Genomic DNA, 19,915 nt, shown 5'->3' with positions numbered 1-19,915 from the left:
CTTGCACCTGCAGGAGGTGTCTGCACAGGGCGTGGCCACCCCTGTTCTGCCCACAGGGGGCGGAGCATCTGTCAGGTACTGCCCCTCCCCTTCCTCCCTCACCTGCGGGAGTGCAGGACGGGACCCTCACAGCTCTCCCTCCCCCCTGCAGCCCTTCGGGACCCTCCGGGACCCCCCGGCGCTGCCCCACGGGGGTAAGTCAGTGATCACCCCACCCTTTGGACCCTGAAAAGTGAGGGGGGGGCCCAGGGGTGACACCTGTTCCCCTCCCCCTACACCAACCCCTTCACGGCCCCCGTGGCCCCCAGACCCTCCACCAACCCCTTCCAGAGCAACGGCCCCGGTGAGTGACCCCCTGACCCCCCAGTGCCCGGCCGGGCTGGGATCCGGGGGTCCCAATTCCCTGTCCCCTTTTAGGTGCCTCTTTCACCTCGCCCTCTGTTCCTGGGGCCTTCCCCAGCCCCTTCCAGGCTGATGGTAAGAGCTGGGGGTGTTAAATATTAATAAAAATTGGGGCAAGCTCCGCCCAGCCCCTGCTGACACCTCCCGTTTTTGACCCCCGTTTCAGGGTTGCCTTTCGGAGCGTTCAGCGTTGCCAAAGCTTCCACCAACCCCTTCGTGGTGAGGAGGGGAGATTGGCGGTGAGAGGGGGCGTTCCTGAGCCCCTTTCTCCGCTGCTGACCCCCTCTCTGTGCCCTCCAGACGGTCCCGGCCCCGACGGCGCCGTTCGGCGTCAGACACCCGACCACCAACCCCTTCCTATGACCGCAGCTGCCCGCGGGGAGCTCGGCCCGGCCGAGCTCCTCCTGCTCCGCCGGGACCAGGTTTTATTTTTTTCCGAGAGATTTATCGTGATATCTAATATATTTCGATAGAAACGGCTTCGATCTCGGTGCCTCCCTCCTGCTCCCCGCCGGGATCGCCGCTCCGGTTCCCCGGGCCCGGAGTAAAGATGGCGGCCGCGGCTGAGGCCGCTTTGCCCTCAATAAATGGCGACCCCATAGTCTCCGTACGCGCCCTCAGCCAAGATGGCGGCCGGGGCCTCAGGGCTGCGGGCACGGCCATGGCGCTGCGCCCTCAACAAAGATGGCGCCAGGCCCGCGCTGGGGGCGGGGCCTCCGGCGGGGGGCGGGGCGTTAAGGGGCGGGCCCGGCCCCTCCCGCGGGGCTCGGCTCGTCCGGGACCTGCCGGGGAAGGGGCAGTCAGTGGGGCGGCTTTAGAGGGGCTCCATGGGGCAGCGCACAGCCGGAGACGGGGGGCATCCCCTTTTGGGCACAGAAAGGGCGAAAACGGACAAAAAGCGGAGCAGTGGCAGCAGGAGATGGGCAGGACTGAACCCCCCCTCCCCCGCCCAAGGTTTTGGTCCCGGCCGGTGACCCCGAGTCGTCACGGAGGGACAGGGATGTACCAAGTATGATTTTGAGTGGGATATCCATACTTGGAAATAAAATCATTGTTATAATAATTATAGTACAACGATATAATAGTTAAATATAGTATTTTTAATATAATTAATACAATAAATTTTGGTCATCCGTGTTTTAACATTCTTTCATCATAATTAAGTTACAATTAACTGTAATTATTAACTTACTATTCTCACAGTCCCGTAAACACCTCATCATAAACAACCCATTATAATAGTGACAACTCATTATAATAATAAACCTCATAATAATAACTCATAATAATTACAGTATGAATAATTAAAGTCACAGCCCCGAGGGGGCAAGAGGGGTTCAGCCCCTCCCCTTTCCCTGCCTCAGTTTCCCCAGCATTAAGGCACAAGAAAGAAGGGGAGGGGAAGGAAAGGTGCAGAGGCGGGACCCTCACCCCCGGGGGTTCCCCCAGGGCCGGGGGGGTTCCCCCCGAGGTTTTGGGGGGCTCCCGGGGGTTCGGGGGTCCCTCAGCAGCCAAAGAGCACGCGGTGGGCGGCGACGAGCAGCGCCATGAGGAGGCCGTAGAAGAGGGCGAAGAGCAGCCCGGGGGGGGGGCGCCGGGGGTCTGGGGCTTCACCTGGGGGGGGAACCCCACGTCAGCTGCGGGGAGAGCGCGGGGACCCCCCCCAAATCAAGGTTCCCCCCAGAACCGGTACTCGGGAGGCCGGAGCGGCGGCAGGGGAGCGGCTGCGGCGTCCGGCGGGTCCTGGGGGGCTCTGGGGGGCAAAGAGGCACCAGGGAGGGTTTGAGGGGTGCTTCTTGGGGTGACAAAGGTGTCGGGGGCTTAGGAAAGGGGTCAGGCGAGAGTTTGGGTTCAGGGGGGTTCAGGGGCCCTAAAAGGCATTTGGGGTTTTGGGGGGTCCTGGGAGGAGAGAAGGGTCTCGGAGGAGTTCTGAAGAGGATTTTGTGCAGAATGAGGGGCGGTGGGAGATTTTGGGAGGGTCAGGGGGCTGTGTCAGGGGTTCAGAGGGATGTTTTGGGGTTCTGGTGGGTGCGGGGAGGTTTCAGGGAGGTGTTTTGGGGTGCAGGGGGGTGTTTTGGGGGTCTCACTCACAGCCCAGGGGCGCAGGCGGGCGGCCACACGGCCCAGCAGCTCCGAGTCCCCCAACTCCTCCGGGAGCTGCAGCTGCAGCAGCGCCTCCAGGCTCTGTGAGGGTGGGGGGCACAGCAGGGACCCCCCCAAAAACGTGGTGAGGGGGGAGCAGACCCCAACACCCCCCAAACAACGGGGAAGGGGAGGGGGGGGGGTCGTTACCTGTCGCATCTCAGCGATCAGTTCCCGCTGCTGGTCGGGTCTGGGGGGCTGAGGGGAGAAATGGGGGGCTCAGGGCCTGGAGGGCACCGGGGCAGGGGACACAGGGGGGGCCGTGTCCTACCTGGCTTGGTGGCACTGCGGGAGGAGGAGCAGGAGGGGCTGAGGCAGGCGCTGGGCTTGGGGAGGGGGCCGGGGGCTCCATCGGGGTCCTGGGGGAGGCAGGGGTACAATTAATTCTCCTGTTAATTAGGGCTGAGCCTGGGGGAAGGGGTAGTTAAGGCCCGTGTTAATTAGGGCTGAGCCTAACGGGGTCACCCAGGTCCTCACCGGTGTCGGTGTCATCTGCAGAGGTCTCTGGGGGTGGGTCCTGTGGGGGGTGAGAGCAGCCAGTGCCTGTCCCTTGTCCCCGTTCCTGATCCCATCCCCAACACCCCAAACCCTGTCCCAGTCTGCCCCCAGCCCCGATTCCCAACCCCGAAGCCCCAGTACCCTGTCCGACTCCTCTCCCTCTCTCTCTCCATCCACACCTCCAGGTTTTTGGGGCGTCGCCGGGAGATGGGGACCCCCCTGCAGGGAGAGAGGGGGATCAGAACCCCCCCAATCCCTCCCTGAGCCCCAGACCTCCCCAAGGCCCTCACCTGATAGCCTCAGGGGTGTCACCTCTCGGGGTCTGGCTCTGCTGCTCCTGGGGATAAAGGGGGGCCAGGATTTGGGGAGAGAACCCCAAAACTTGAGGGGGTCAGAGAGGGTTTGGGGGGTGACATCACCTCAGGTGAGGGCTCCTCCTCCAGCTGCTCCGGGTCACTGTCACCAGCTGTAGGGACAAGGGGCAGGGGGGTGACAGGGATCCTCAGAAGGTGACAGGAGGTCCCGGGGGTGTTTTGGGGGTCCCACTCCCCTCACCTGCCCCACTGCGTGTCTCCCTGTGCTGCCGGACGGCTCCGAGGACTCGTCCGTGGACTGAAACGGTGCCAAAGGGGGTGCACGGTTTGGGGGGGCAGGTTGGGGGACACCCCAGACCCCCCTGTGCCCCCCAAAATGCCCCCAAAATCCCACCTCGTTCCCCGACCAGCGCTTGCTGCCGCTGTCCACGCTGTGGAAGCCGGAGTCCAGCCCCCCTCGCTGCCGGAGGGGACACGGCTCGTCCGGGGGGCTGCGGGGGCAGACGGCGCTGAGAGACCCCCAAAACCCCCGGCAGGGCAGTGGGGACCCCCCTCTCTGAGCCCCCCTTTACCATGCCGGGGGAGGATGGGCAGCAAGCCTCGGCTTCCAGGTACTTGAAGATGTGGACTTTGCCCTTCAGGCAGATCTGGGGGAGGTACAAAGGGGTCAGGTGGAGATTTTGGGGGGGGTCGAGGGGATCCCCCGGGCTCCCCCTCACCTGGGCGGGGGGAACTGGAGGGGATTGTTGTCTGCCAGCAGGATTTGGAGGTGCCGGAGCCGCCGAAGCAGCGCGGAATCGCGACACACTCGGTTGCAGGAGAAATCCAGCCGGACCAGGGGCAACTCCGAGAGCTCTGGCGGGGGGAACACGGACACACGGGATCGACGGGGACCCTCCCAAAGCGGCGGGACCTCCCCAAGTCCCTCACCCACCCTCGGGCAGCGCCGTCAGCTGGTTCCGCCGCACGTTGAGGTCCCGCAGCGCCCGCAGCTGCCCCAGCCCCGGCGGCAGCGCCGCAGCCGGTTACAGCCGACGTCCTGCGGGGCAAAACGGGGCTCAGCGGGGCCGCAGCCCGACCCGGGGCTCCCGCCCGGCCCCCGGCGCTCACCAGCTGCCGCAGCGTTCGCAGGGAGCCCAGGTTCGGGGGCAGCTGGGCCAGGCGGTTGTTGCTGGCGTTGAGGACGCGCAGGGGCAGCAGGCAGAGGCAGGCGGGCAGAGAGCTCAGCTGGTTGCGGCTGCGGCGGGACACAGCGGGGTCACGGGGCGCTGCTGGAAGCCCGCTCCCGTCCCCGAACGGCCCTCTCGGGGCTGGGCCGTACCTGAGGTCCAGGTGCGCCAGGGCCTGCAGGTTGGCGATGGCCGGCGGGACGCTGCGCAGGCAGTTGTGGTACAGGCTGAGCCCCTCCAGCGAGACCAGGCGGCAAGCGGCCTCCGGACCTCCCCGAAACGGTTCCGGGACAGGTCTTGGAGGGACGAGCGGGACACCACGGGACATGCGGGACAGGGACGGGGACCCACGGGCACGGGACATCCTCGGAGGGACTGACAGGGGCAAGAGATCTCCAGGGACAGGGAATGACAGCGACAAGGGACCACACCCCAGGGATAAGGACGCAGATTCGCCGGGACAGGGGTGCTGACGGATCCCAACCGCCCCGTCCGTGGACCCAGAGCCGCCCAGCTGCCACGGGGACAACCGAAGCCGCCGGACCGCCTGGACCAGGCGCTCCGGCTCGTCCCGTCCCTCGTCACCCGCCTCCGGCACCTCCCGCGGGCCTCGGGCTCCGGGAGGCGCCGAGGGAGGCGGGGCACCCACAGCTTCCCCTGGGCGCGGGGAAACACCCCGAGTGAGCCCGGGCTGTGGGGAAGGGTCGGGGGTCCTGCCCCGGGGCCGCGGCCTCACCGCCTGTGTGGTGTCGCTGAGGTCCCAGCGCCGCGCCGCCGCTGCCGGGAAGGCGCGTAGCCGCCGGCCGGCCAGGCTGAGGGTGCCGGAGGCTTCTGCTTCTTCCAGGGCGCGCTCAGTGCCGGCTCCTCCGGGCAGGCGGCCCAGCGGCGGCGGCAGCTCAGCCGTGACAGCCCCCGCCGCCCCCGCCGCCATGGCGAGCCCGGAGCTCCGCTCGCCGCGGCCGCCCGCTGCCCGACTGAGCCCCGGACGCTTCCGGACGCGGCCGCGCAGGCGGGGCCTGAGCGACAGCCAATCAGAGCAAGGGGCGGCGCGGGGAGGCGGCGAATCGGACGGGGTGAGTGGGGGGCACGGCGCGGAGGAGTGCGGAACTTTGCCCTTTGATTGATGGGGCAATTGGCCAATCGTCATCAGCCGGTCAGGGGGTGCGCTGCCCAACTGCAGCCAATCACGACCAAAGCACAATCTTCACCAATCGCGAGCGAGAAGGTGGGGCTCGTTCCCTGGCAACGGCCTCGACAATTTTGGCGCATCGTCCAATTGAAATCGACGGGGCGGGAGCAGCACCCGAGATTGACGCGTAACCAACCAATCGTGATTGACACAAAGGCGGGACTATAGGAGCCCGGCAAGTAAACGGGGGCGTGGCAGCTCCACCAATCAGAGTCACGTCAATGATTGACAGCCCGGGAATGAGAAAGAGAGCCAATCAGAGCTAAGCTACGCCCCCTGCTTGTAGGAAGCCGCGCCCCCAAACGGGCCCCGCCGCTGTTCTGTCCCCGCCCCCTTTTTAACCCCGCCCCTCGCCCCTCTTAAAGAAGCCGCACCATTTAAAGGGGAGGTCTCGGGGGGTCCCATTTTTGGGGGGCCGGATCTGTGCCCCCCCCCCCGAGTGCGGAGCAAGGGCGGGGTCCCCCCAGCACCTCCGCTCACACCTTCCATCTCTGCAACCCTTTATTTGCGTATGTGCGGGGGGCGTCCCCCCAAGGCGGGGCCGTCCGGGGGAGCTCTGGGGGGGTCTCAGGGGGTCCCCCGGCACGGGCGTTTGCTGAGATTCCCCAAAACCTGCTGCTGCTGCGGGCGGTAGGGCACGACGAAGGCGTCGGGGGGCAGCAGCGCTCTGCCGTCCGCCCCCAGCCGCCCCATCAGGACGTAGCTGGAGCCTGGAAGAGATTTGGGGTGGGGGTGTCAGGACCTGGGGGGGGGCGCAGAGACCCCTCCAGGCACCCCCATGGGCACACCCACCTTTCTGAGCGCGGGGCAGAGGCGGCAGGGCAGCTGCAGCCGCAGCGTGGCCCCTTTGGCGGGCTGGGGACCCCCAGGCCCCCCCCGACTTGTAGAGGCTGAGGACGGAGACCACGGCCCAGCCCGGCTCCTGCGGCGGGCCCCGAGACACCGATTTCACCGTCCCGGTCAGCACTGGAGGCGCAGGGATGGGGGGTCAGGCTCCCCAAAACCTCGGACACCGTGGTTGGGGGTTCGGGGGGGACCGACCTCCCCTTCCCCTCCCCTCCCCCCTTTTGGGGCCACCCCAGTCACAGTTTCCCCCCATCCTCCACCGCCCGTGCCCCATTTCGGGGTCTCCCCCCTCGGGTTTTTTTGGGGAGGGGGTTTCTCACCGAAGTCGCTGCTGCAGAAGTTGCTCTGCAGGGTCCCCGGCGCGGCGGCAGCGCTGCGGGCAGGGGGGCTCCGGCCCGGGGCGGCCGTGGGGGCACCGCTTTGGGGCTGGGGGGCGGTTTCCCCTTCCCGCCCCCCCGGGGCTTTGCCGGGGGGGTCTCGGCGGCGCTGCCCCGGTCCCGTAGGGTGTAAGTGGCCGAGAAGCCGTCGCGGTGACGCTCAGGTCCGACACGAACTGCACCAGCAGCTCCGGGGAGCTGGAGACGATGGGGCTGGGGGCACACGGGGGTCACGGGGGGCTTTCCTGGGGGACACCGAGGGGCTCGGGGGGGTCCAGGGAGGGGTTGGGGGGTCAGCAGGAGGCTCGCAGGGGGGATCCGGATGGTTTGGAGGGAACGGGGAGAATCCGCAGGGGTCGGGAGGGGTTTCGGGGAGTCCCAGGTAGGTTTCGGGGGGGTGGTCGCGGGGGTCTCAGGTTGCTGTCAGGGGGGATTAAGGGTGGTTTTGGGATTTAAGAGGGATGGGGGTGGGCTGGGGAGGGATCGGGACAGTTCTGGGGGGCTCAGACGGGGTTGGGGGTGTGGGGGGGGCTCACCCGGGGGTCTCCTCCCCGCAGAAGCGCCCGAGGCGCCGCGCGTCGTCCCGCGCCCCCCCCTCGAAGACGGCCACGTAATCGTAGCGACAGTGGGGGTCGGGCTCCACGTCGAACTTCCCGACCGCAGCTCACCACCTGCAGCCCCCCCCGCCCCAAATCCGGGCTCAAACCCCCGGCCCCGGAGCCCTCTGCAGCCCCCCGAAAGCCCCGGGCTCCTTCAGACCCCTCCCCAAATTCTCCGGAGCCATCCCGGGCTCTCCTCAACCACCCCCCAAAATCCCCTTGTGACCCCCCCCCAAAGGAATTTCTGACCCCCCACCCAAATACCTCCTGTGTCCCCAAACCCGCCCTGTCCCCCCCCAGCCCCCCAATCCCCCAAATCCCTTCCGACTCCCCCAAATCCTTCTGACACCTCCGAACGACCCCGGTGCCGCCCCCAAACCCCCCAAATCCCCCCAGGACCCCCCAAACCTTGTCGGGGGGGGCCACGATGTGCCAGGAGCAGCTGATCCCGGGGGGATAATTCTCCTCGGGCCAGTTCGGGGTGTTGAGGCTCCCCTGGGCCTTCTCCAGCCGCCACCACAAAACTGATGCTCTGGGGGCGGGTTGGGCAGGGCGGGGTCACATTTTGGGGGGCACAAACGCGTTCGGACACAGCCCCCCCCCCCCCCCATTTCCCACACCGCCGGCATCTCCTCTGTCCCTGAGACCCCCCCAAACTGGGGGAGAGATTTGGGGGGGGCTCCTCCAAAACCACCCTGCGACTGGGAGAGGAGATGGAATTTGGGGAGCAAGACCCCCCCCCGGGAATGTTTTTTTGTATTTTTTTTTGGGGGGGGGGGGTCGTACTCACCGTCAAAATAGTGCCAGGACTCCCCGAAAAAATGGGGTTTATTAAAGACCCCCGAACGCCGCCGTCCCTGGGGGGCCCCTGCAAAAGGGTTGGGCTGGATTGGGGGGGGACCTGCGGGGGGCTTTGGGGGTCTCCATGGGGGTTTTGGGGTGTCTGTGGGGATTGGGGGGGCTCCATGGTGGATTGGGGGGGTGGGATGTTCTATGTGGCTTTGGGGGGTCTCCGTATGGATTTGGGGGTGTCCATGGGGGTCTTGGGGGGGTTTGAGGGGCTCCTGCTCTCCGCTGGCAGTGCTCCCTGTCCTCCTTTCCAACTCAGCTTTTCCCTCCATTTTGTGCCATAGTTTTCCTTCACTTTTTCCTGACACTTTGCCCCATTTTTCCCTCTGGCTTTTCCATCAAACTTTTCCTTTCTTTTCAGTCATTTTCCCCTCCATTTTAAAAAATTTTTATTTTGATTTTTTTGCCCTCATTTTTTTATTTTCCTCTTATTTTTCTCCATATCCCTTCACACTTTCCCCTCCTTTTCTCCTCAGCTTTCCCCTCCTTTATTCCCTTGCACTTTCCCTCCTTTCCCTGTTTACTCCTTACACTTTCCCCCATTTTCTGTCCCCCATTTCCATTTCTCCCTCACACTTTTCTTTCATTTCCCTCTTTTTATTTTATTTTATTTTATTTTATTTTCTCACATTTACCCATTTCCCCATCAGGGTTTCTCCCCTCTGGTTTCAGTTTCACACCTTTCCCTCCTTTTCCATTCACACTTTCTTCTCATTCCCAGCGCTTTCTCCTCACGCTTTTCCCAACTTCTCAGCTTTTCTCTCTTTCCCCATCTCACCCCAAGACCCCCAGGACCCCCTGGAACGGGGTTTCGGCCTCTCGGCCCACGCGGTTTTGGAGCTCTCCTGGGAGTTTTGGGGGGGTCTATGTGGGATGTTGGGGTCTCCACAAGACTTTGGAGATGTCTCTATAGGATTTTGGAGTTCTCCACGTCACCAGGGATGTCTTTGGGTGGTTTTGGGGTGTCCCCGTGGGATTGTCCCTGCTCCCCGCCGGCGGTGCTCCCTCCCCGTTGTTCTATTTTATTTTATTTTATTGGGGGGGTCTCCCCGCCAGCCCCTCTGGCACCCACCGTTGGTTGGGGGGCTGCCGGCGCTGAACCAGGCCAGGAAGCCCCTCCCGGCCGTGCCGCCGTCGCTCTCCATGTGCAGCCGGAGCCGGTTTTGGGGCGCCCGCAGAGCCCCAGGACGGAAAGTGCCGCAGAAGCGCCCCAAAAGCGGCGCCCCGGGGCCGTGGCCCCCGAACACCGAGAGGGCGTCGAAGCGGCACAGGGGGTCCGGCTCCAGGTCGAAGATGCGAAAGGACAGGGTGGCCACCTGGCCCTCGGGGACCTGGGGGACATCGCGGGGTCACCCTCGGGCAGCTGGGGGGGGGGGGTGACGGGGACTTTGGGGACTTTGGGGTGACACCTCCCGGTCTTCATGGACCTAGGGGGCCGTGGGGACAGCGAAGGGCCGGGGTGGGCATCAGGGGACAGCAGGAACACCGGGGACATCGGCACATTACCGCGTGGCCCTTGGGTTTCTGAGGGGGGCGGCACGAAGTCACATCAGGGGGACACAGAGCAGTGTCACCACCTGTCCCTCAGCCCCCTGCGGGACACGGGAACACCTGGGGACACAAGGAGGGGAAGAGCTGGGACAGCCAAGGGGGAAGCCCGCATTGTGGGGAGGGTTGGGGTGTCCCTGGATGGATCGGGGTGAGCAGGGTGCGGTTGGGGGGCAGGTGACGGGGGTCCCGGGGGGTCCGTACCGTGATGGTCCAGGTGCAGTTGCTGCCGGGGGGGTAGTGCCGCGGGAAGCCCTCGCTGGCGATGAACCCCGACTCCCCGCGATGGTCCCCCCCGCACGGGAACACCGGGAACACCGGCCTGGGGGACACGGGGGGCTCAGAACGGGGGGGAAACCGGAGCTCGGGGGATCCCAGATCCTCGGAGAGGGGTCCCGGGCTGTGCGGGGTCCCGGTTCCGGGGAGTCTTGGGCCGATCCCGGGTGTCTGAGGGGGCTCCCAGCTCGTGGCTGGGGTTCTGCACCGAGCAGCAAAAACGTCCCGGTGCCCGGGGGGTGTCCGGGACCGCGCGGGGCTCCGGGACGAGGGTGTCCCGTCCCGGGAATGTCCCGCCTCGGGCCAAGCCCTGTCCGCGGGGGAGTCCCGGGGTGCCACGTTCTGGGGGAGGTCCCGTCCCGGGGCCGCCGTGTCCTGCCCTGTCCTGTCCCGGGGGGCCCGTCCGGTACCGGGGGTGCCGTTACCTGCTGGCGTTGGGTCGGGCGCTGGGGCGGGGGGCTCGGGGCCGGCTCCTGCCCCGCGGCCGGGACCGGGACAAGAGCCCCCAGCGCCCCGAGCAGCAGCAGCGGCAGCGGCGGCGGCCCGAGGCGGCTCATGGCGGCCGGGCCGGGGCGAACGGGGCCGGAACGGGGCGAACGGGGCCGGGGGGGACCGGGGGTACGGGCAGGGAGGGGGGCGGTCATCAACGGGAAGGGGCGAGGCCACGGAGCGACACGCCCAAAAGGGGCGGGACTCAGGGCGCCACTTCAAATGGCTTGCGTGAGGGGGCGGGGCTTTCTCAAACACCACGCCCAGAATGCATTCATAAATAGTTAGGGGCGGTTGCTTCGGAGTGTGGGCGGAGACTCCGCTCGGCTCCGCCCCAAGAGGCGTAACGGAGGCGTGGCCTGGAGCTGCCAGGCTGGAGTGGGCGGGGCCAGCAGAGAGGAGGCACCAGAATGGGGAGGGGGCCCAAAAGAGGCGCTTCTTTTTAATTAGCGGGATCGCCACAATTAATTAGGGACTCCCCCGTAAGAAGCGGGGTCCTCCTGCCCGAGGGCCCCTCCCACAGACACACACACACACGGGGGGGGGCAGTGTGACAGCAGCTGGGCGCCTCCCCGGCGGGGACATCCCCCCGATTGTGGGGAGGGGGGCGGAGAGGCCGTGATTGTCCATTCTGGGGGAGGGCGCGCCCCCAAAATCCCACACCCGCTACGGGATGGGGCCCCGCGCCTTCAGGTCGGGAGCGGAGCGCTGGCGGCGGACACGGGGCGGGGGTGGGGACCCCCCGTCCAGGGACCCCCGGCGGGGACGCCCCGAGGGAGGGGGCGGCGGGGGGGGGCTGTTTTCGGCTTGGGGGCAGTCCCCCCCGGCCCCCAAGCCAGGCGGTGCTGGGGGTTGCTCTTGAAGGGGAAACGCAGCTTGGAGTCCTGGGGGGCCGGGTGGAAGCGCGGGGGCCGGCGAGGGCTCTGGGGGGTCTGCGGGCCGCCCCCCATGAGCCGGGCCTGCTCCTGGCGCAGCCAGCGCAGCCGCCCCCGCCGGAACGCCGGGTCCTGCTCCATGAGCCGGCACAGCCGCGCCGCCGCCGCCGACGGGGGCGAGGGCGGCGGAGACCCTCCGTCCGTGCTGGGCTGGGGGCGCTCCTGGGGGGCTTCTTGGGGGGCTTCTTGGGGGGGCGGCTCAGCCTCGTCACCATCGTCCTGAAGGAGGGGAGGAGAGAGGGGTTAGAGGAGTCTGGTGTGGGGGGCTGCGGGGGTGACAGGGACAATTTTGGGGCGTCAAGGGGCGGATTTGTGGCATCAGAGCGCTGCGTGGGGCAGCTCGGATCTCCGTTAGGGGGTCGCGGGGTGCTGCGGGGGACCCACGGAAGGGTGGATGGGCACACTCAGGGCCGTGGGCGGGCAGACCCCCACGCCGGGGGTCTTCGGGGGTGCCGCGGGTCAGGTACGCGAGGCAGACCCTCACCGGCGGCAGCGGGATGACGCGCTCCATCTGCCCCACGCGGTCGCGAAGGGCGCGGATCTGCTCGTCCTTGGCGCTGTTCTGCCGCTTCACCTCCCGCAGGATCCCCGCCAGCCTGTCCAGGTGCAGCCGCAGCCCCTCCACCTCGCTCACCTGCTCGCCGGGACCACCACCGCCGCCGCCGCCGCCCTCGTCCTCCTCGCCGCCGCCCACGGCGTCCCCACACGTCCCTGGCCACCGCCCGCCAGCCGTCGCGCTCCGTGGCTCCCGTTTTCCGTGGCGCCGGCACAGCTCCCGCAGCCGCGCCAGGCTCAGCGCCTCCAGCTCCCGGCGCGCCGGCCGCGGCTCCCGCAGGGCCACCTCCAGGCTCAGCTCCCGCACGGCCTGAGCCTTCAGGTCGGCCATGGTCACCCACGGCGACGGCGACGGCGACGGGGACGGCGAGGCCGGGGTGGGGGATCCCCGGCGGCGCTGCGGGATCTGGTAGACGCGCAGCGGCTCCCGGCGCTTTCCCGGGGCCGGCAGCGGGAGCCCGGCGCGGCGCAGCACCGAGCGCACGGCGGGCGCCGGCAGCGCCTGGCGCAGCGACGAGATCAGGCGCCAGCCGGCCTCGTAGCACCGGGGGTCGTCAGCGGCGGGGGGCTGCGGGGGGGACACGGAGAAGGTGGGAGCTGCCCAGCGTGGACACCTGAAAACAGCCCCGAGGGATACCCAGAAAACCCCGAGACACGTCCACGACACTCACGGGACACTAGAGGGACCCAGGGGACAGCTGTGACACCAGGGGCCACCCAACTACATCCTGTAACGATCAGAGACTATCTACGGGACGCCTGTCGAACACTCAGGGGACACTAGGGGAACCCAGGGTGCTCACAGGGAAGCCCAGAATTCCCAAAGGATGCCTCCCTCACCTGCGGCTGCTCGGACACTTCCTTCTCCAGCTGGGGTTGGTTCTCCAGGTCCTGGAGCCTGGGGTGGGGGACACACACAGGATGAGCCCCCAGAGCACCCCCGGGGCAGACCCCCAAGTGTCCCCCGGGGTACATCCCCACCTCTGGAGACGCATGTCGATGCCCTGCTGCTCCAGCAGCTCTCGCTGTGCCAGGTTCCAGTCCGGGGGGGCCCAGGGGACGCCCCCCGTTCCCGCTCCCCGCCGCGCCTGCTCCGGGTGCGTGAAGCGGAACACGTGGTTCTTCCCCAAAATTAGGCGGTGGCCTGGTTTGGGGAGAGGTGGAGGGGTCACAGGGGGATTGAGGGGAGATTTGGGCAGGGTCATAGGGGTTTTGGGGGGATTTAGGTGGGAAGCGGAGGGTTGAGAGTGTCATAATGGATTAGAGAGAAAATTTGGGGGTGACACAGGATTCGTGGGAGGTTGAGGGAGTTTGGGGAGGGGTACGCTGAGATTTTTGGGAGGGTTCAAGCGAGAGCCACAGGGATCTGAGGGGGGATTTTGGGGAGACACACAGAGATCTGGGAGGGCTTTGGGGGTCCCTACCCGACTTGAGCACCACCGGCTCCGTCACCTGCTTCCCGTTGACGTAGGTCTCAGCCCCCTCGCACGGCTCCAGGGTCACCACAACTTCAGGAGGAGACAACAAAGGGAAGGCGAGTCACCTCCCCGCTAAACTGAGGCAGGGGAACCCCCAAATCCCACCCCCCACTGCCCCAAACCCCCCAGCCCCACCGGCACGGGGGGAGCGGTACCTGGGGGGGCCTTGGTGACCTGCTCCAGTGGCAGCGTTTGGGGGGGGAGAAAGAGGAATTAAGGTGTGCCGGGAGGGGGTTGGGCAAGGGGGGCACCCCAAAATCTGGCGCCCCCCCTGCTGAATTCCGTACCTTCCCCCGAGGGGTCGGGGCGGCTGCGGAAGAGGCAGTGCTGCTCCCGGATGAACGGCCCTGACAGCTTGATGTCCACATCCACCTGGCCCACCCTGGAATGGGGGCAAGTTGAGGGGGGCCCAAGTGGCCTGGGGGGGTGGCCAGAGGGGGTTCGGGGGTGCCGCAGCCCCCCCACTCACTTGGTCACACCGTCCTTGATGTGGTACAGGAGGCACTCGGACATCAGTGGGTCCTCGTTGAGGTTCACTAAGTGCGGGGTCTTTTGGCAGAGGGGGGCACAAAAATAAAAGCAGAGTCAGGGTGGGTGGGGTCCCTCACGGTGGGGTCCCCCAGCCCCCTCTGACTCACCTTTTTGGGGGAGAACACGCCGACGGTGCCACCGTCCTCCCGCAGAGCCACCCCCATCTCAGCCAGCAGAGCTTCCCTGGGGGAGCACAGGGAATTGGGGGGCGAGGCAAGACAGTGTAGGGGGGCCCAGAGGGCTTTGAGGGGCTGTGGGAACGTTTTGGGGGTCGTGGTGGGGGTTTGGGGCCCCCTCACCGCTCCAGCCTCAGGGCCTCTGTCCGTCGCAGTTTCTCCTCCCACGTCTCGTTGAGCTCCGCGATGATTTTCTCCGTCTCCTGGGGGGAGCAACGATTGTGGGGGGGCCCCCACAGTTTGGGGGAGGGGGTCTCAGACCCCCTGGGGCCCTGTGGATCAGGGGAGGGGCTGGAAGGTGTTTTAGGGTCACCTGCAGTCGCTCCATGGCCTCGGTAGGGCCCAGGGGGGGTTCCAGCCCCGGACCCCCGTTGAGGGTGGGGGATGTTGTGGCAGGGGGGGCAGAGACAGTGGTGTCTTGGAGACCTGGGGGAAGATGGGGGCCTGTTTTGGGGGGGGCGTGTTGCCTCCTGCACCCCATATCAAACCCTCACTGTCCCCCCAGCAGCACAGCTGTGCCCCCCACACTGTCCCCTAGACCCCTTGTGCCCCCAAAGCCCACCTTAGCTCTGCCCCCAAATCTCTTCTCCCCCTAAAACCCCTCTGCAACCAATACCCCAAATCCATCCCCACTGTAAAATCCCCTAAATCTCACCCCTAGACCCCACAACACCCCTTTAACTCCATCCTCACAACCCCAAACCCTGCCCAGCCCCTCACCCTGGGCACTGAGCAGCTCCCATGGCATCTCAAAACCCCTAAAGCCCCATCACAGCCCCTCACCCTGGCACCGACCAGCTCCTGTGGCCTCTCAAAACCCCTAAAGGCCCATCACAGCCCCAAAAACTCCCCACCACAGCCCCTCACCCTGGGCACTGAGCAGCTCCCATGGCCTCTCAAAACCCCTAAAGGCCCTCACCAGCCCCGAGAAATCCCCATCACAGCCCCTCACCCTGGGCACCGACCAGCTCCTGTGGCCTCTCAAAACCCCTAAAGGCCCATCACAGCCCCTCCACCTGGGCACTGAGCAGCTCCTGTGGCCTCTCAAAACCCCTAAAGGCCCATCACAGCCCCGAGAAATCCCCACCACAGCCCCTCACCCTGGGCACTGAGCAGCTCCCGCAGCCGTGTCACCTCCTCCCGCAGCTCCCGGATCAGCCGCGCGTTCGGGTCCTCGTTGATCACGGCGTGGCACCGGATCTGCTTCGTGCGGTCGGCGTAGCTGGGAGTCAGGGAGAAAAAGGGCAGGATCAGGGCTGGGGCCGCCCCTCCCCGCACCCCAAAACCCAACGAGAGCCCCCCAGAGCTGCCCTCCTCTCCCTCACCGAAGGGTGCTCAGCGTCTCCTCGTAGTTGCTGTCGGCCGGGCTCAGCGCCGCGATCATGGCTGTGCGGGAGTTCCCGCCTGTGGGGACACTGTTAGCGGGGCTGGGAACCCCGAAAAACCTCCTCGTGCCCCACCCTGCTCCTCCCCAAACCCACCCAGGTTCTCCTTCAGCAGCCACGTCAGCACCGAGTCCCTGTACGGGATGAAATCTGGCTTCTTCTTCTTGCTGGTCTGTTGGGGAGGGGGAAGAGGGAACAGGAGGGTCCTGAGGGCTCCCCACAAAAGGAGGAGACCCCCGAGGGTGGCTGCAAGTAGAGGGGTGACCCCCAGACTCACCGCCTCGGCCAGGGCAGAGATGACCTTGCCCAGAGTGGTCAGGGACTTGTTGATGTTGGCGCCTTCCTGGGGGCAGGGAGGAAGAGGAGCAAGGCTCAGAAGGGCCCCGGGGGGAGTCACCCCCTCTTTTTGTGGGGTGCAGGGGGTCACGGCTCACCTTGAGGCGGATGCCCTTGGCCCCCGAGGTGTCGGCGCGTTCACTGCCTGCCAAGTCCACCAGGCTGATGCGGCTCACCTGGGGGGGGCAGGGGGATTTGGGGGGATCTAGGAGGGAATTCCGGGGCGAAATGGGGGTGTGAGGGGATTTGGGGGGGGAATTTGGGGGGGTTTGGGGTGGTGTTGTGGAATTGTGGAGTGATTTGAGGGAGTGGAGAGAATGGCAGGGATGTGGAGGAAATTTGGGTGTGTTTGGGAGGGGTTTGGAGGAGGTTTAGTGGGGATTTGGGGATATTTTCAGGAGCGTGGGGGAATTCAGCATGGAATTTGGGGTAACTCAGGGAGAATGATGGGTGATGGCCTGGATTTTGGGGGTTGTTTTGTGGGTTCTAAGGGTGGATTCGGGCGGTGCTTTTGGAGGTGGGATTTAGTGGAGACTTTAGGGGAGTCTCAGGGATTTTGGGGCACCCTGGCCTTCCTTGCAGTGAGATCACCCAGCAGTATCAGCGGGTGCCGACTGAAGATGACAGCTAATTTTGGGGGGTACTTGGGAGAACGCAGGGGGCGATTTCAGGGGGATTTTGGGGCGGGACAGATTTCGGGGGTGACTCTGGGGCTCCCCTGACCTTCTCCGTGGTGAGGTCGCTGAGCGGGTCCCGGCGGCGCTGGCTGAACACGATGGTGAACACGGCGTGCGAGCGGCTGCTCGTTTCGTTCATGTTCGTGGCTGCCACTGTCCTGCGGGGGAGTTTGGGGGAACCCTCGGTGCCTGGGGGGGGCGTTTGGGGGGCTTTGGGGGGTGCCCCCGTGGCCCTCCGTGCCCACACCTGGCCTTGTTGCCGCTGTCCATGAGGTCGGCGATGTCGGCGAAGGAGGCGACGGCGAGACGGGACAGGTCCTGCACGTAGGGTCCGAGCAGGGGGTGCTCCCGCACCCGCAGCCCCCCTCGGCTCTTGGGGTTCAGCAGGTCCCGCACCCGCTCGCAGTAGATCTCCAGGTAGCTCACCTGGGGGCCCCAACACGGTCAGGAGGGTCCCCAAAAGCCGTGGAGGTCAGGGGGTGAAACCACAAAATGGTGGGGAGGAAAAGATCCAAACCGGGAGCAAGTGAAAGCCCAACTTTGGGGGCACACCCCTAGATTGCTGGGGATGTTGGGGGAGGAATCCCTGGAATGGTGATGGGGGAAGCTACCAAACTGCTGGGCTGGGGGCACAGCTGAATCCCCAAAATGTTGGGCTGGGTAGCAGATGAACCCCCAAACTGCTGTGAAGGCTGTGGGGTGAGTCTGCAAGAGCTGAACACCCAAATTGCCGGGGGAGGTCTGCAAGCCGGGGGTCATACCCTGAACCCTCAAACCCCCCTCACCTCCACAGAGAAGGGGAGCTCAGGAGACACTTCCCCAACTCCCAAATCCCTCTCACCTCCACAGAAAAAGAAAGTTCAGGTGACTCTTCCCGAGCAACACGGGTGAACAGATCCTCGCAGAGCTGCAGGCGAGCAGCGTTGAGCTGGGGGCTGTGGGGGGGCTCCAGCCCTTCCCAAGCCCCTCGGGAGCCCCCCCAGGCCCCGGACCTGCGGGATAATCCCGCGCTGCCCCGGCTCCTGCCGCCCCATCATGGTGTAGGACTTGCCGGCGCCGGTCTGGCCGTAGGCCAGGATGCAGACGTTGTAGCCCTCGAAGGCGTGCGCCAGCATCTCCTCCCCGATATCCTGGTACACCCGGCGCTGCGAGGCGAAGTTGGGGTCCTCCTCCTGCGGGGGAGTGAGTGAGGGACCCCCGGAGCCCCCCGAGGGTCCCCTGGCACCTGCCCCAGGCACTCACCGAGGTGTGGGACCAGTACGAGTAGTCGAAGGTGAAGTGTTTGGTGGCGTCTTTGGGGAGCTTGGGGTTGGTGATGCCTGCGGTGGGGAGGTGACAACGGGCTTGGGGTGACCCCCCCACGTCACCCCCAACCCCCACAGCACCGTCACCCCCCCCAAAAAACCTCCCCGTTGCTATTTTTAGCCCGGCGGCAGCTGGTCCTCTGGGCCCGAGGCCAGCACGGGACAAGGACGGGGACGGGGTGGGGGGGTCCCACACCGCAATCCCCCACCCCTGGGGGGGGGTCGTTCCCTCTTGAGACCCTCCTCCCGCGCGCCCCTCACTCACAGGTGGTGTTTCCTTGCATCTGGATAACGCACTTGGCCTGGCGGCTGCTCTCCCGCGCGCTGAAGGGCCGGACTCTGACCGCCACCTTCACCGAGGCGCCCGCCATGCCCCCGGCAGCGTCACCCTGGGGTGACACAGGAACGTCACCCGCCGGGACCCCTGTGCCAGCTGCGGGGGACCCCCGCTCATGCCCACCCCCAGCAATGCCCCAGCCAGGGCTGCAGGGAGGGAAAGGGGGGGCCGGATCCGTGTCCCACCCTCAATCCCGCCCAAGGAGAGCCCTAAAAATAAACCCGGGGCGGTGCCGGGTGAGGTGGTGATGAAAGAGCCCCCAGCCCGACCGTCCCCAGCACCTCCAAAGCACAGGTGGCACCTTGGCGGGGTCAAAGGTCAGGGCTGGGGGCAAAGGGTGGGATTTGGGGTAGGGAAAGAGGAAGAGGGGGGGTGAGAGGTCGCCTCTGGATCTCCCAGTTCCCGGGTGATTCCAGGGCAGTGTAAACAGCACGTGACACCCCACACCCCGCCCGCGGCTGCCACTGACCCCCCCCCCAAAATGCGGGGTCCCATCTCCGGGCCTGAGCCCCCCCACCATGGGAAACAAAGGCTGTGACCCTGTGACCCCGAGAGGCCCAACGCTGGCATCAGCACCCCTAAATCCGCCTCTACACCCCGAGACACCCCCAAACACAACTACAGCTTTTCTAAACCTGACTCTACACCCGTATCGTCCCATAAACTCACTCTCTCCAGCCCTCAGATCCCTCAAACCCCCAGTGGGACCCCTGCACCTGACCCCTACCTGCCCAGGAACCCTGAGATTCCTCAACTTCCCCCAGAGTTCCCCTAAACCTGCTCTTATAACCCTGTGTTCCCTCTAAGCCAAATTCCTACACCCCTATAACTCCCTAAACTCCCATATAGGATCCCTAAACTCGCTTTTTAGGGACCAGAGCCCCCTCGAACCCCCGTGACACCCCCTAAACCCACACCTCCAAGACACCCCCAAAGCCCCTCTAAATCTACCCCTAGGTCCCCGGCAGCTCCCTAAACCCACTTTCCACACCCCTCGGACCCCCCTAAGACCCCCTATAGCCCGGCTAAACCCCCCCACGAGAGCCCCATAAATTTGCTCCCTGAGATCTCCCAAGCCTGCGCCCTCAAGGCCCGCCGCTGCCGCTCACCGGCCCCGCGGTGCCGCATGCCCTCGGCCCGGGGCTGTCCCGGGCCGCGCCTGGCGCTGTCCCCACCGGGGCTCCGCGGCGGCTCCGGGGCGGCGGCCGCGCCCGGGCCCGGCGGGGCGGGGCGGGGGGCGGGGCCTGGGGCGGGGCGCGAGGGGCGGGGCATCAGGCCCCGCCCCTTCTTAAAGGGGCAATGGTGTGCGGATGGGCCCTACAGCCGGGGAGGCTTTTCCCGCCTTTTTCCCCTCAGGATTTTCCCCTCACGTTTCTCTCTCCCTCTCTCTTTTTTTTTTTTTTTTTTTTTTTTTTTTTTTTTTTTTTTTTTTCTGCAGGGTATTCCCCATTTTTTCTTCATGTTCTCAATTTTCTCGTTGTTTTTTCCTTTCTCTTTTCCTTC

The 19,915-nt window shown here is 65.8% G+C and overlaps 1 protein-coding gene, 1 long non-coding RNA gene and 1 pseudogene across 2 annotated transcripts; 1 reads left to right on the top strand and 2 right to left on the bottom strand.

Moving 5' to 3' along the window:
* Positions 1-278: 278 nt before the first annotated feature.
* On the top strand, positions 279-811 carry LOC136375135 (uncharacterized). The gene is made up of 4 exons (XR_010746040.1): positions 279-343; positions 418-477; positions 569-621; positions 703-811. It is a non-coding gene; the product is annotated as an uncharacterized lncRNA (long non-coding RNA).
* A 5,405-nt stretch (positions 812-6,216) lies between these two features.
* Positions 6,217-10,847, bottom strand: LOC136375134 (procollagen C-endopeptidase enhancer 1-like; annotated as a pseudogene).
* A 278-nt stretch (positions 10,848-11,125) lies between these two features.
* KIF1C (kinesin family member 1C) lies at positions 11,126-19,636 on the bottom strand. The gene is given in 25 exon segments (XM_066340511.1): positions 11,126-11,498; positions 11,501-11,852; positions 12,118-12,333; positions 12,335-12,375; positions 12,378-12,756; positions 13,029-13,086; positions 13,170-13,332; positions 13,613-13,696; positions 13,954-14,048; positions 14,136-14,215; positions 14,305-14,380; positions 14,497-14,576; positions 14,687-14,799; positions 15,474-15,595; positions 15,699-15,777; positions 15,855-15,930; positions 16,036-16,101; positions 16,193-16,270; positions 16,818-16,929; positions 17,019-17,197; positions 17,613-17,678; positions 17,764-17,943; positions 18,014-18,090; positions 18,341-18,464; positions 19,522-19,636. Coding segments are annotated over 24 exon segments (3,012 nt in total). The 5' UTR covers positions 18,447-18,464; positions 19,522-19,636; the 3' UTR covers positions 11,126-11,364.
* Between the last annotated feature and the right edge of the window lie 279 nt (positions 19,637-19,915).

The sequence above is a fragment of the Sylvia atricapilla genome, unplaced genomic scaffold (assembly GCF_009819655.1).
Source record: "Sylvia atricapilla isolate bSylAtr1 unplaced genomic scaffold, bSylAtr1.pri scaffold_95_arrow_ctg1, whole genome shotgun sequence".
Taxonomy (NCBI): Eukaryota; Metazoa; Chordata; class Aves; order Passeriformes; family Sylviidae; genus Sylvia; species Sylvia atricapilla.
Note: the sequence above shows the minus strand (reverse complement) of the source record. Positions and strands in the feature narration are given on the sequence as shown.